General features: G+C 49.1%; 1 protein-coding gene across 5 annotated transcripts in view; it reads left to right on the forward strand.

Moving 5' to 3' along the window:
- Window positions 1–12,430, forward strand: part of LMF1 (lipase maturation factor 1) — a 186,594-nt gene that overhangs the window by 68,916 nt on the left and 105,248 nt on the right. For all 5 annotated transcript variants that reach the window (XM_068698852.1, XM_068698850.1, XM_068698851.1 and 2 more), the window contains one exon: window positions 5,887–5,952. In XM_068698852.1, the coding sequence (XP_068554953.1) occupies window positions 5,887–5,952 (66 nt within the window). The remainder of the gene's footprint in view (window positions 1–5,886; window positions 5,953–12,430) is intronic.

Genomic DNA, 12,430 nt, shown 5'->3' on the forward strand with positions numbered 1-12,430 from the left:
CTTTTAAGTTAGCAGGCTATATGCAACCAAGGATTCAAGGCTGCTTAACTATCTAAATATCTCCATGTTCTTGAACTTTGAGGGTGTTGGGCAGATCGTACCCTCAAAAAATGCCCCCAGGAGCACTGGAGATGTCCTTTGTGAAAACATCTATGTCCTGCTCTTTCTAACAGTTGGTCTTTGCTTCCAGCACAGCCTTAATGCAGGGATACATCAGGCTTGTTCCTACATCTGTCCACCTAAATCTGGCTGATCCTTGGAGCTCAGTCTCAATCATATGCCTCAAACCAAATGCTTGGCTGCATCAGAGCCTGGAGATGGGCCACTTTCTGCCTCTCATTTTCTTTTGCTCAAGTGAAGCTACCAGGAGGTGGCTCGAGGTCCGAGGCCTGCCTGCAATGCGCTGGGAAGTGTTTGGGAATAGGATTTCAGGGCTGCGAGCCCTGCTCTCCCAAGTGCTGCCAAACCATTTCTTTCCGTTCCTTGTTTGCCGTTTCATTTGTCTGTATTGCTCACCTCTCAAACCCTGCTTAATGCTTGCCCCCAGAACACTCCTCACGAGATGTTTTCAGCCTAAGTCCAAATGAGATCGGGGTCTTCCAGTTCCGATGCGCCCAAATGTGGCTGTCCCGTGCATGTGCCCTCAGGCTCCTTTTCTGTCTGGCCCCTCGCACGTTCTCTCCACATCCTAAGAGAGGACAGTTCGGGTACGTCAGAGATGCACGAGCCTCTGCTTGTCTGAGAGCAGGGGATGGGGATTTTTCCCCGTGCTTTGATCTGTGTTATGGCAGCATAATCTGCTGCAGCTGTGGAGTCTAGGCCAGTTCAATATACGCGGAGAAATCTTGAAAATGGATTGGGAATTGTTAGCAGACTGAAAGAAATCCAGCGCCTGTGAAACGCCAGCAGATGTGAGGATCCCCATTTCCTCCCCCTTCGTCCTCCGGCTCCAGCGCTCGCTTGGACCCCAGGCCTCCTCCTAATCCACTTTTCTCCTGATGCTTCTCTGGATGCCGCTCGTCGAGGTTGGAGAAGTTAATCTGCCTGTTAGTACACAGGGCATAAACACATCTGCGTTCAGGCACTTTCAGCCCTCAGCGTCTGAAATTCATGTGTTCCCTGGAAACAGCTTGCACATAGCCTGCCCCAGCTACAGAAAGCCCAGCGAGGTTTCCCTCGGCCCCTGCTCGGAGCGGCCTCCTCCGACAGGGCCGGTGCCGTGCCGGGTGGAGGAAGGCCTCAGGGTGGAGGAAGGCCTCAAGGTGGAGGAAGGCCTCAGGGTGGAGGAAGGCCTCAGGGTGGAGGAAGACTGCCGGGGGGAGGAAGGCCGCAGGCTCTGGCAGGCCTCTGACAGGCTCCGTGTGGCACTGACCGTGTGTCAGTGCCACACCAGTTAGTGTACTGGGAGAAAAAAAGAGAAAAAAAATCAAAATCAACAATCAGCCCCACTCCCTGTAGACATTGCCTCACTTAGTGTTGCATGTTTATATAATCATTTGGCAGTTGCTGCTCATAAAGGATTACTCAGTTTGTACTCTGAACTCTTCGTGTGATTCGGAAGAGGCTTGGACCAAGGGATGTTTCCACCCGAGGATCAGCCAGTTGGGGCTCTTTGGGTCCTTTCGGTGACCTTGTGCTGTCCACCCCGTAGGCTCAAGTGCTCCCCGCTCCAACATCCCTTCTGCCAAGGAGGATGCAGAGCACGAGCTTCCTACCACCAAGTGTGTCTGTTAACCAGTCCCCTGTATTTTGATTTACGTGCTTAATTGATACTCGAATTTGAAGATAAAAAGCATCACGCTCCCTGTTTTAAAAGACTCATTTCCTTTTTTTTTTTTTTTGCATGTCACTCCATCTGCCTGTAGGCAGCGAGGGTCTCAGAAGCTGTGCGAAACTCCTGCAGGGGAAGCTGCACGTGTCTCATCTTCGCATGACTTGAAACTAAACCTAAAATTGTTTACGAGGATGCATGATTGCTGGGCTTTTCGCAAGATAGTATTTCTTAGACTAAGTTTGCATCTTCAAGAGAATATGAGCCAACTTCAAAAATGTCAGCAGAAGCCAAGCAATTAGGGGAGGGTGTGTAAAATCAGATTTAATCCGAGCATGAAGGAGGGTATGTCAGAGCTCGTTCTTGTGCATCCATACCTATGGACCCACTTTTGGTCTCCTTTCATGATCCTCAGGAGGGCTGAAGCTGCACCTGGAGTTTTTGCTCTATGTGTTCTAGTTGGTCCAGCTTCCTTTAAAAACAAGACCTTGGGCACTGGGGTGGTGTGGAAGCGGGACCTTAAAACAGTGGCAGTGGAAAGAAGACTTGAAACAGCCTTTAATTATGGGAGTGGGAGTTTTCTCTGCTGAAAAACAGATTTGATATTCAGAGCTTTAAGTGACTTTCCTGTTTGAAAGATTTATAGTAAACAAAATGTGATTAATTCCCTTCATGACTCACTGCAAGAGAGATTTCGATTTTTATTATAGAGTTTTTCTATCATATACTTGTTTTAATCATCTCTGCTAAATAGTAGAGCTTGGTAACTGCTTGGGCAAGGCAGAAGGGAAGGTCATCAAACAGTTGTCCTTTTTTAATCTTCCAGCATTCTTGCACAGAGCCTTTCTTTGCGTCCTTTCTGCCACTGACAGGGCTGTTGGCTGCGGCACATCCTGTGAGATGCTATCAACGTATCCTGTAATTTTAGAAAAGGTTCCAGGGGCAGAGCGAGCCGTGGATGGTTCAGGGGGAGCTGAAGCCGCCGCTGTTGACAGGGAGCACATCTTGTCCCTGCCATCCCAGGCCGGGCTCTGACAGCACCTGCCTGGTATTCCCATCCCGTAAGACTTCTGATACATCACTTTGTAGTCATCCTGCTCTTATCTGCCCCTTTTAGACTGGTTCTGCTTGGTTTTTTTTTGGTGTTGGTGCTGGAGGGGGCTGCCCCTTCCTCTCACTCCTAGCTCCATCTCCTTATCCTTTCTCACTGGTTACCTTGCTTTGCTCACACCTGCAGCATTTACCCCCATGAGGCTGTGTTTCTCTTGCTGAGGTGGGTCGATGCTGAGTGCTGCCAGGATGGTGCCCTCTGCCTGGCATTTCTGGGGCCGTGCTGTGCATGAACAGACCCGGAGGTGGGGCTGCTCTCGTCCCACCAGCTGGGACACCCCACGTGCCTCCTGGTCAGAATTGGCAGGATGATGTCTGTTGTCTGGATTTGTGGACTTTGACAGTGTTTAATAGTTTCTGCTTACTGTCCTCTGTCGTGAACATAGACATGAGAAATATTTCGTTTTTGGAAGTGGGGAAAAATGAAGAAAAAAAATAGGACAGCAGATGGTCAAAATCTGCTCAAACTTAGCGACGTGCCTGTAAGGGATGTAATTTAAAGCAGTAAGTGGCCCTACCGAAGGCTCTTGGGGTCACTGCCATTCACAAAGGCATACATGCCTAAACAGCATCTGCTGTAAGGCTCAGCCCAAGAAAGGCGCCAATTTCCTGCTAGTTTGTGTCAAATAAGCTTGGAACCGATTTTGTGGATCTCGTTTGTTTAAGAAGGTCTGTGCTGGGTTTAACTCGAGGTCCGGCTAATGTCCTATATGGTCTCTAAAGCAGCCGTGGGTGGAGGTGTGGGCAGGAAGATGAAGCACAAAGCATCTTCTGGCAGCAGATCCTGCTGACCAAGTGGTGCGGGGACTTCCCAGGGAGGAGATGTTTGGAGGTTACCCCGAGCCTCTCCTCTCTGAGGCTGCCGAAATCCTTCTGAACCCATCTACACTTTCGTAAATGATTTGAGGTGTGCAAAAGCACATCCTGGTTGCTTCTAAGCCAGCTACTTGACCCTTCCATCAGGTTGTCTCGCTGGACAAGGGTTTTGGGGGCATTTGTGGATATTTACTTATGAGCTTGGGGCAGTTGTATGGGGTCTTTAGGTCCCTGAAATGTGGGATTTTCTTGAGCCACAGGTCTGACAAACTGTTGGATGCTGCAGGTGAACAGTTTTAAGCAATGTGGATGGATCCAGCTAGGCCAGGCTGGACCATAGTGCCATTGACCTCTTCCTCTGAGCTGTCAGATTGTTAGCACTGAAAGATCAATGGTTTGATCTTGAAAACCTGCCCTTACTGCAATTTTAAAAAACAAAACAAAACAAAAAAACCTTCCGGATGCTCCCAGTGTAACAAGCATCGGGTCCATACAGAAACTCCACTTTCTGCTAAAGAAGGCAGGAACGCTGTAATTAGGGGCAATGTCAGAGGTAGGCAAATATCCCCTAATTGTATGCAGATGATAGAGCTGGTTCAGCCTTTTGACTAGCGAAGCCTTCCTCAATTTGGGATATTGTGATCCTAATCAGAGACCTTTAGCCATACATCAAAGCCGTCAGGCTGAACCTGCATACCTTCAGGCTGGCACGGCTTGATTGCAAGGCTTCCTGCTAACAGACTCATCTCTGGCCAGGTGTCCTTCCTGCTGTGGACGACTGATTCCTTTTTAGTCTTCATCACTGAGGCAAAGAAATTTAATCCCAATATTACTGCCAGCCCTGGAATGGGCCCACTGGTTTGGAAATTTCACTCTCTTGTTGCCCTGAAATATCAATGCACACAACCTCTGATACCTGCTTATTTCACTGCCAACCTCTAACCTAAGGTAGAGCAGACCTGTCATTAGTGCATTCATCTGTGTTTAGATCTGTCAGCTTCCTTCCCCTTCTCCTCTTTTGTTTCTCTAATTACTTTGATTGCATCTCTGCATCCAGCTCAGGGCTTCAGCGCTGCTGAGGCTGCATGCAATCTCAGCCCAGCCTGTGTCAGCCTTGCCTCTACTACAGGGAGCGAGGGAGAGAACAGGGCCTGGACTTTAAAATTGTGAATGCAGCTGTGTTTGGGTTTGCAGGCAACTTCTCCGTCTGTTATAGAGAAATGCCCCAGTGCCAGAGTTTGTTTTTCAGACCTTTTTGGTGGCTTCTTGATGCTCTGTGTCTCCCCACGTCGTACCCAGCAGTGCTGGGAGCCGATACTGGGAGCAGTGGGTTGTTCGTAGCTCCTCTGCAATGGTTCACGTGTGGGTGAGGGCATGGAGCCCTAGCAGAGCTGCCCCTCCTGTGGACGCCGTCAGGATCTGGGGCTTGTTCCAGGTCCTGTGGTTCAGTGTTACCCAGCTTTGCTCTTTGTCACTGGCGTTTGCATTGCTTTAATATTTGGAAGCCCTGTGCAACGAGCAAAGAGCTGCAGAGGTGGGTGCTGGAGGCTCATCTCTGTCCTAAAGGTTTCATGACTAAGCTGGCAAGTTACTGGAAATGCTAAAAAACAGGAATATTTGGGATCTTGGTCCTTACTCTTCTGCATGTTCCCCAGGCTTGAGGTCAGCTCTCATGGTTCTCCATCAGCTCTGTTGCTCATCTCACAGCCGTAGAGCCCATTTCATTCATTAGCCAGGTCCTGAGCCCCTTCTGCTCTCCAAGGGGGTCTGTGCAGGATCAGCTCTTTGGGTTGGGTTCAGGTAAGGAAGATTTCTGTGTCCCTGACGAGCTGCGCACCTTCCCTCCTGCTCTGCAGGCATCCCTTATCCCAGCACCTTCCAGCACTTTGTAAGCAACGTGTCATTTTCCACAAGGATTCTGTCACATTTTCAGTAAGCAGGCAGCAGCAGCAGTCTGTTACTCAGAGCCCTCTCCTGAGCTGTGTTTTGTAAGGGACAACAGCTGGGCCTGGGTACAGACCTGTGATGGATTTCCAGGGCAGTGCTTAGCCCCTGTGCTTCCCTGCTGGTACTGGACAACGCTGTCCTTATAGTTTAACCAGAGTTTTTGGCATCTTGAGATAGTACCTGAAATGTAAGATAAAATAAAACAAAATATTTCTGACACTGTTTTGTTTTGTTTTTTACAGGGGTTGATTAAAATTCGAGGAGATCGCTGCTGGAGAGAGTTAACTTGCATGGATTATCACTACGAGGTGAGCAATCTGCACATTAAAACTATTTTTTCTTGCCTGTTTTACTTTGGTAGAGTTTTTTTCTCTAACCTTTTCTCTTCTACCAGGCAGCTCTCCATGTTGTTCTTTCTTTATCGTTGCCTTCTGTCTTTGGCAACTCTGTCAATGTCCGTGTGCCAGCTCGGTGATGCTGTTTTTCCCAACCACAGTCCTAAAAGCCCAATTTCTCTCCTTCCCTCCCCTCACCGTCATAGTCTGAATCAGGGACAAACGTGAGCTCCACAGAAAACTCTGTAAAAACGGTAAAAGAGAGGAACAAAAAGGGCTTTTCTGTAGCATTGTGCTGTGTGCTTTCTGCTTACTTTTTGTTTTATTCCAAAATGCAGACATATGTAGACAGAAATAGAGCATCTCAGTGCTGTCCAAGATGCTGAGCCCTAATCGTTGGCAATTCAGAATTATACGGTTTTATCTTTTTGACATCTGTTTCAGTGATTACGTTACATTTTGATTATAAACTGTGGTTTGTATTCTGGCTCTGAGCGTTGTCTCATCTTTGATTACAGAGAGAGGGAGCTCAGCTTCCCTCTGCTTTTACCTATATTTTTGCATTTGCATTTTGTGTAAACAGAGTTAAAAAGGAAAAACTGCTGCGTACAGGGGTGCTCTGCTGAGCAAGTAGTCCTGGTTCCCTGTGAAAGAAACGATACTGCAAGTGATGCTCCTTTCTCTGGATTAACACCAGAGCCACAGAAAATGGCACGCCAAGTCACGGTACCTTGGGTCCATAACCCACACGCATCTGACGAGCAGGGGAGCGTTCGGCATCTGGACTGCCGAGTCTGAGCCCTGCTCTGGTGCTGTGTTTGCCGGGTGTTGCTCAGACCAGCGTAATTCTTTGTTGGGTTTGGCAGGGAGGCCCGAGCTGCCGGTCCCTGGAGATCTACACTTGGGGGGTGCTGTTCTCAGCGGACCTTCATCACGTCTGGAAAGCATTTTCCCCTTCCAGTTAAACCTTACGGATCCTGACTTCTCTGACCTGCAGAACATGTTCCGAGGTGTTGCCTATGAATTACTTTGTGCAGGGTAGGCACGCAGAGCAGCGGACATGGGGAGGCTCACACAGTGTCTCTCTCTTTCCACCATCGTATGGCAAGAACTGCATGTGAGTGGCAGGGACCATGTTACCGATCCTGTTACGGGATTAGGATTCCTCCTCCCAAAATAGGAAAAATCCTATCAGTTTCTATTCTGTTCTAACTAATTGCATGTTTCGAAATGGAATTTTGCAGGTCCAGAAAGGAGTTTCTGCCCTTTCAGGTTTAATGCTCCATTTTTTATTACCATTTACTTTTAATGGGTGTTTGGCCCCTTGAATGCAAGGGTTACCTTTTACGAACGCGGCTGCGTGGTCAGCACTCCTTGAACTATAGGTGTCCTGCCACATCCAGAGTAAAACTTTGCCTGCAAATACCCCTCAGTGCTGTTGGTCTTAATCCTGAACACAAAGGTGGCCGTGCTAAGCTGTCTGTCCTTTTTGCCTAGCAGTGAGAGTGCTGCTCTGCTCCACATGCTGCTGGGCACCTGGCAGTAGTCAAAGAAAAGCCAGCTCAAGCTGAGCTCCCCACATTCCCTGGGCGGCTCTGCTGGTGACCCCAGCCCACAACAGTCAGCCTGCGTAATCCCAAATATTTCAAATCAAAACCAGAATCAGTTCTGTAACCCAGAAGGCTAATTAAGACCATTCCTGTCCTATCCATAATGCAGGATCCCTAGCCTGTGAAAGTAATTGGGAACAGGGGCAGGGGGCAGATCACATTATCAATATCAATTATTTTAATCCACACAAAAGAAGCTGCAATAAAGGGAAAATGAAAGAGGCCAACATTTTTCTGCTGGCGATAACAGACAAAGGACTGCAATTCACCTATTGGTTTAGGTTTTTGTACTAGGTACGGGGTGGAAATGCTCTGGGGGACCCCAGTGCTCACTGAGGAGGAAGCCCCAACAATTTGGTCCTCCTTAAAGTCCTCAAATGCAGAGAATCCAGCTCTGGTTCTGGAGATGCGTCAGGGCACAGGTCCCCCAAACCCAACTAGCCAGAGGGAGGAAGAAAAGGGTGAAGCTGAAGGCACCTCGGTGAGGGAGGGAGGGAGCTGGGAATCTGCTCGTAATTAGCATGATAAAACTGGGTATTGGACCAACTCGTAAGTGGACCTGGGCCAAATGGAGTCTGCTGTGATGTATGTTGGCCACCCCAGCTCTCGTATTCCAGCCCTGAGCTGCAGTCCAAAATCTACATGGGCTTCTCTGCCAAGAGAATTAATGAAAACACATGGCCTCCATCTCTTGCATGTTGAGCGCACCCTGGACTATTTATTTGTAGTAGAACCAGCAGCCATGCTCGTGGAAAATAACATTTCCACTTTTGTCAGGAATCATGTATAAAATAGTAAAATGTTGTTATGGCTTGGGTAATTAAACGGAGCATATTTTTCCTCCCTTTTTCCTTTCTAACATGCAGGGCCTTAATCCCAGCCTTTATGGAGATCTGTTCCTCAACTGAAGACTCTCTGTTTAGAGGGCTTACGATCTGTGACGCTGTGTAATTTGGAGAGGGAAATGGCAGAACGCATGGTTTACATAGGAGAGGTATTTTCCTACCAGCCTAACACTCCTCCGATCCCCAAGGAGTACATGGGCTCCAGTAAGTGTGGGAGAGAAGAGCAGACACTGATGGAGCTGAGAAGTTCAGGCTTTACTCCTCCAGCCTGGCATGAGGGAAGCGCCTGGAGGCTGGGCTGAGGGCTGGGAGTGGGGACACACAGAGGATTCGTGGCACCTCTGGGTGCCAGCAGCCCCACACTACCCCCAGTTTGCTGAGAAACCGCTAACAGGGAGCTGGATCTCTTTCTGTTAGCTTCTTCGTTAGCAGCTCCGAGGCAGGCATGTAAATCCTCGCCCCGGCGTGCGCAGGGTGGCGGCTGTGTGACGGAGCTTCGTGCCTGGCAGGTGAGGTCCCAGGACCTGACGTGCCATAGGTTTGGTTCATCGTTCCTTGGCTTTGCAGTCCTTTTACTGCTGGCTGTGGTTGGGTGGCTTTTTGCCCTCTGTGAAAAGTCCCAGCTCCAAGGGAGGCTTTCGCTCAGTGGGACCTGCTCCTGATGCAGTTAATGCAGAGGGAAGCTGCTTCTGGGTTTGTCTGTTTGTCATCATTATTATTAAGCATTTATCTGCTGTGTACACAATGGTTTGCAAATATGCGCGCAGCGGTTTGCAGACTGGAGCTGGGTTTCTGCTCCCACTGGAGCTTGTGGCGCGGGTCCCACTGCGTTCGGTGGGGCTGGAGAGCACCAACCTGCTCCCCGGGGCCTCTTACTCCTTCCTCCTTTGCCAAGCTTTATCTGGCCCTCACCTTGCTGATTCTGGGTGTGCTGCTTATCTGGCACGAGCCCAGCGTCTTAACGTGCTCCAAATGGAGAAAACCCTCCGTGCAAGGCCTGGGTTTCAAACCTCCCCACCAAACCTGCAGCTCTCCGAGCCTCGCTCCTGCACTGCCGAGCACCTTGCAGCCATATGTCTTGGCACAGGACAGCCTGGAGTGGCACAGGCAGGAGATGAGCGTTTCTGACTCGCAGCCAGACCCGGTGGAGCCCATGTTTTTGGATGCTGGTGGTGGTCCTGGCAGCGAAGTGAAGCCGATAATCTTCGGGGTTTAGAAATGGGAAAGTCCTACATGGTCGCATCTACCGCGTCTCCCCACATCCAGCGCAGACGTACTCGCTGTGGGATGACATCCAGTGATGCATTTTATGATGGTTGCCAAAGTATTGTTGCTTTTTTAATTACAGACAGATATCTTGTAAAATTCAGCCACCAACTGGTAGGAACAGCTGCTGAAGCAGCTGCTCGGGCAGCAGCATGCAGGGAGCAGAGATCCCTGCTGGGCAGCCACCTCCTCCTCCTCCTCCTCCCCCTGCGTGGACTTTGGGTCGCAGCCCCCTTGGGATGTTCCAACACGTCCCTGGGGTCACCCACACCCCAACAGCGTGCCCTCAGCCAGGTCAGGCTGTGCAGAGCTGGGGGGAGCAGCAGCACATGCCAAGCATGGAACCTGTGGCTTTTCCACGTGCAACTGGAGCAACTTGGATTTACTTTTTTTAATTTAAAGATTTTTTTTTAAAGTGGTGTTTAAAAGGGAATGCCTTTTATCCAGGCACAAAAGCCATGCGAGGAAAACAAACTTACCACTGGGACAAAGATGAGGTAGAGGGATAAAGAAAAATAATTAAAATATGGAAAACAAAAAACAAAAACAAAACAAAGCAAAAAACCACCACCCCAACCACTAAATCGATAAAGTTTTTGCCAGTACTGGAAGCAGGAGCCAGGATTTTCTTCCCTATCTGCAGGTACTCAGGGAAGGGTGGTTGCCACCACGCAGAGAAGTCTGAAGGACTCTGCTTGATAACTGAGTCCCTTTTTAGTCCTTCTGAATTCGTCCCTGCTGCTGGAGGAAAGCTCTGTTCATTATGTAAGATACCGTGCAGCCACAAAGGTCACCTCTTCTGATTTGTACAAATTATTGCTAATTATTCTGTAACTGTTTTTCTTAAAGGGAGGCTGTCAATCAGGGCTCCAGCTTCTAGCTTACAACAGCTCTCCAGTTCCTCGAGGAGCTCTCTGGAGCACAATGTCTTTTGTACCTAATTACAGGCTTGCTGACTGATAACTGTGCTGATAAGGATGAGAAGGAAGCTTTAACTGCTCTTTAACTGCCTCGTGATTTCTTCTCTCCCTTCTACTCACTGTATTAGACCCTGTTAGACTTTTAACCTAGTTTTTTCCAAGCTATTGTGAAACCAAAAGTAAGTGCATCAACGAATTATCTTTGATAAATCAGAAAGTGATCTGCTTTGGTGATCTGTGGTGTCTCAGGATGGGCTTTTTTCCATCAGTTTGTACTGCTGGGACCATAAGCCTTCCTAACAGGGGAGCAGGTGGTCACATCTCTCGCTCCAAGCGTGCACTTTAAGGTTACAAATTAATGGGGGGAGAAGGTGTTGAATCGGACAGAAATTTTAAAAGAATTTTAAAGAAGTCTTAGCGCCACACAGAGCATTTTGGAGATCTCCTTTTTAATAACGTAGTGCCAAACCCAGGGCTCTTCGAAGGGCTCCAAAGTCCTCGTAGCTATTTTGGTCTCGTTGGAAAGAAACATGGCAGTTTTCCCAAGGATAGAGAATATTGCCCCAAAAGTCGGAACGATTTTGAGGTGATGGCTGATGCGGGGAGCCCGTGTGGTTTGCATTGGCAGGGGGAGCGTTGGTGAGGGCTGGTGCTGAGCCCACAGGTGTGGGTGAGAAGGGGCAGCAGTGCTGGCTGAAGGAGCTGCAGCAGCCTCCTGTGCTTGCAGGGCCAGGGGGGTGCAGCATGGCCCATCGGGCTGCCCTGTTACTCGGTCCTCTGTGGGGTCGTGTGGGGTTTTTAGGTCTGGTGCAGCCCTACAAATCAGTGCAAAAGGCGTTTGTCCTACAGCTGGCTCTTCCCGGGGTACCAGGTACGGCATTGCACAAGCAATGATAAAAGCCACTGAGGCTTTGCATCTGTTGCAGAGGACAGTAAAGTGTCCACTCGGGAGGAGGAAACAGAATTTCCTTGCTGTCTTCTGTTTCCCTCTCCCCATTGTCTCTGAAGAATTATTTTGTAATTCATTCACTAGAAATATCATGAGGAATATGGATCCAGTAATTTGCCTGATAGTATATATTCACTTTACAGCCAGGATGGTTTGATGTGACTCTGGGTTTTAGGCTAGAAGATTTCCGGGTGCGAAGTTAAATACAAGCTCTCTGTGCTCGACATTCGGGCAAACACAGGGAAGGAATCCTGGATACGTGTGCAGAAAACAGAGGCTGGGACTGCGAGCAGTTACTGGGGTTTCGCGTGATCACGCCGGCTGCCAGTTATGATTTCTCCATCTTTGATTAATTAGGATTTTGCCTTCTGAAGTACTTTTAACTGACAGCAAAGCACTGAAACACCCAACGAGCGCTGCCAGGCAGCCCTGCCTCAGCGTGGGGATGCTGTTGTGCAGTGCTCGTCTTTGGCTTGTGGACCTCTCCCGAAAGCTTCTTAGTGCTTTTTTTTTCCTCCTTTTTTTTTTTTTTTTTTTTCCATACGAAATGGACTTTATTGCATAATCTGCGTGCTACCAGACAAAGCTTGCTGCAGAATTGGTCCAAACTCGGAGGCTGCAGCCTCAGCCAGGGGTTTTCTGCAGGCGGTGGCAGGGGTAGGGCTTCTCCTGGGGCCGTGGAGCGCGTGGGGCCAGAGGGTTCTGGGGCTGCACACAGCCTGTCATTACACGGAACAGTAAAATCATGCTCTGGAAGATGTGTTACAGGGAAAATCTGAGTGAAATAGGTTGTGGTCTGTCTCTGTCCCCACCGGGCAACTTGTCCCGTGGAAGCCAAAGCAGCTGCTGAGCCCTCTGTAG

This window comes from Anas acuta, chromosome 15, assembly GCF_963932015.1.
Source record: "Anas acuta chromosome 15, bAnaAcu1.1, whole genome shotgun sequence".
NCBI lineage: Eukaryota > Metazoa > Chordata > Aves > Anseriformes > Anatidae > Anas > Anas acuta.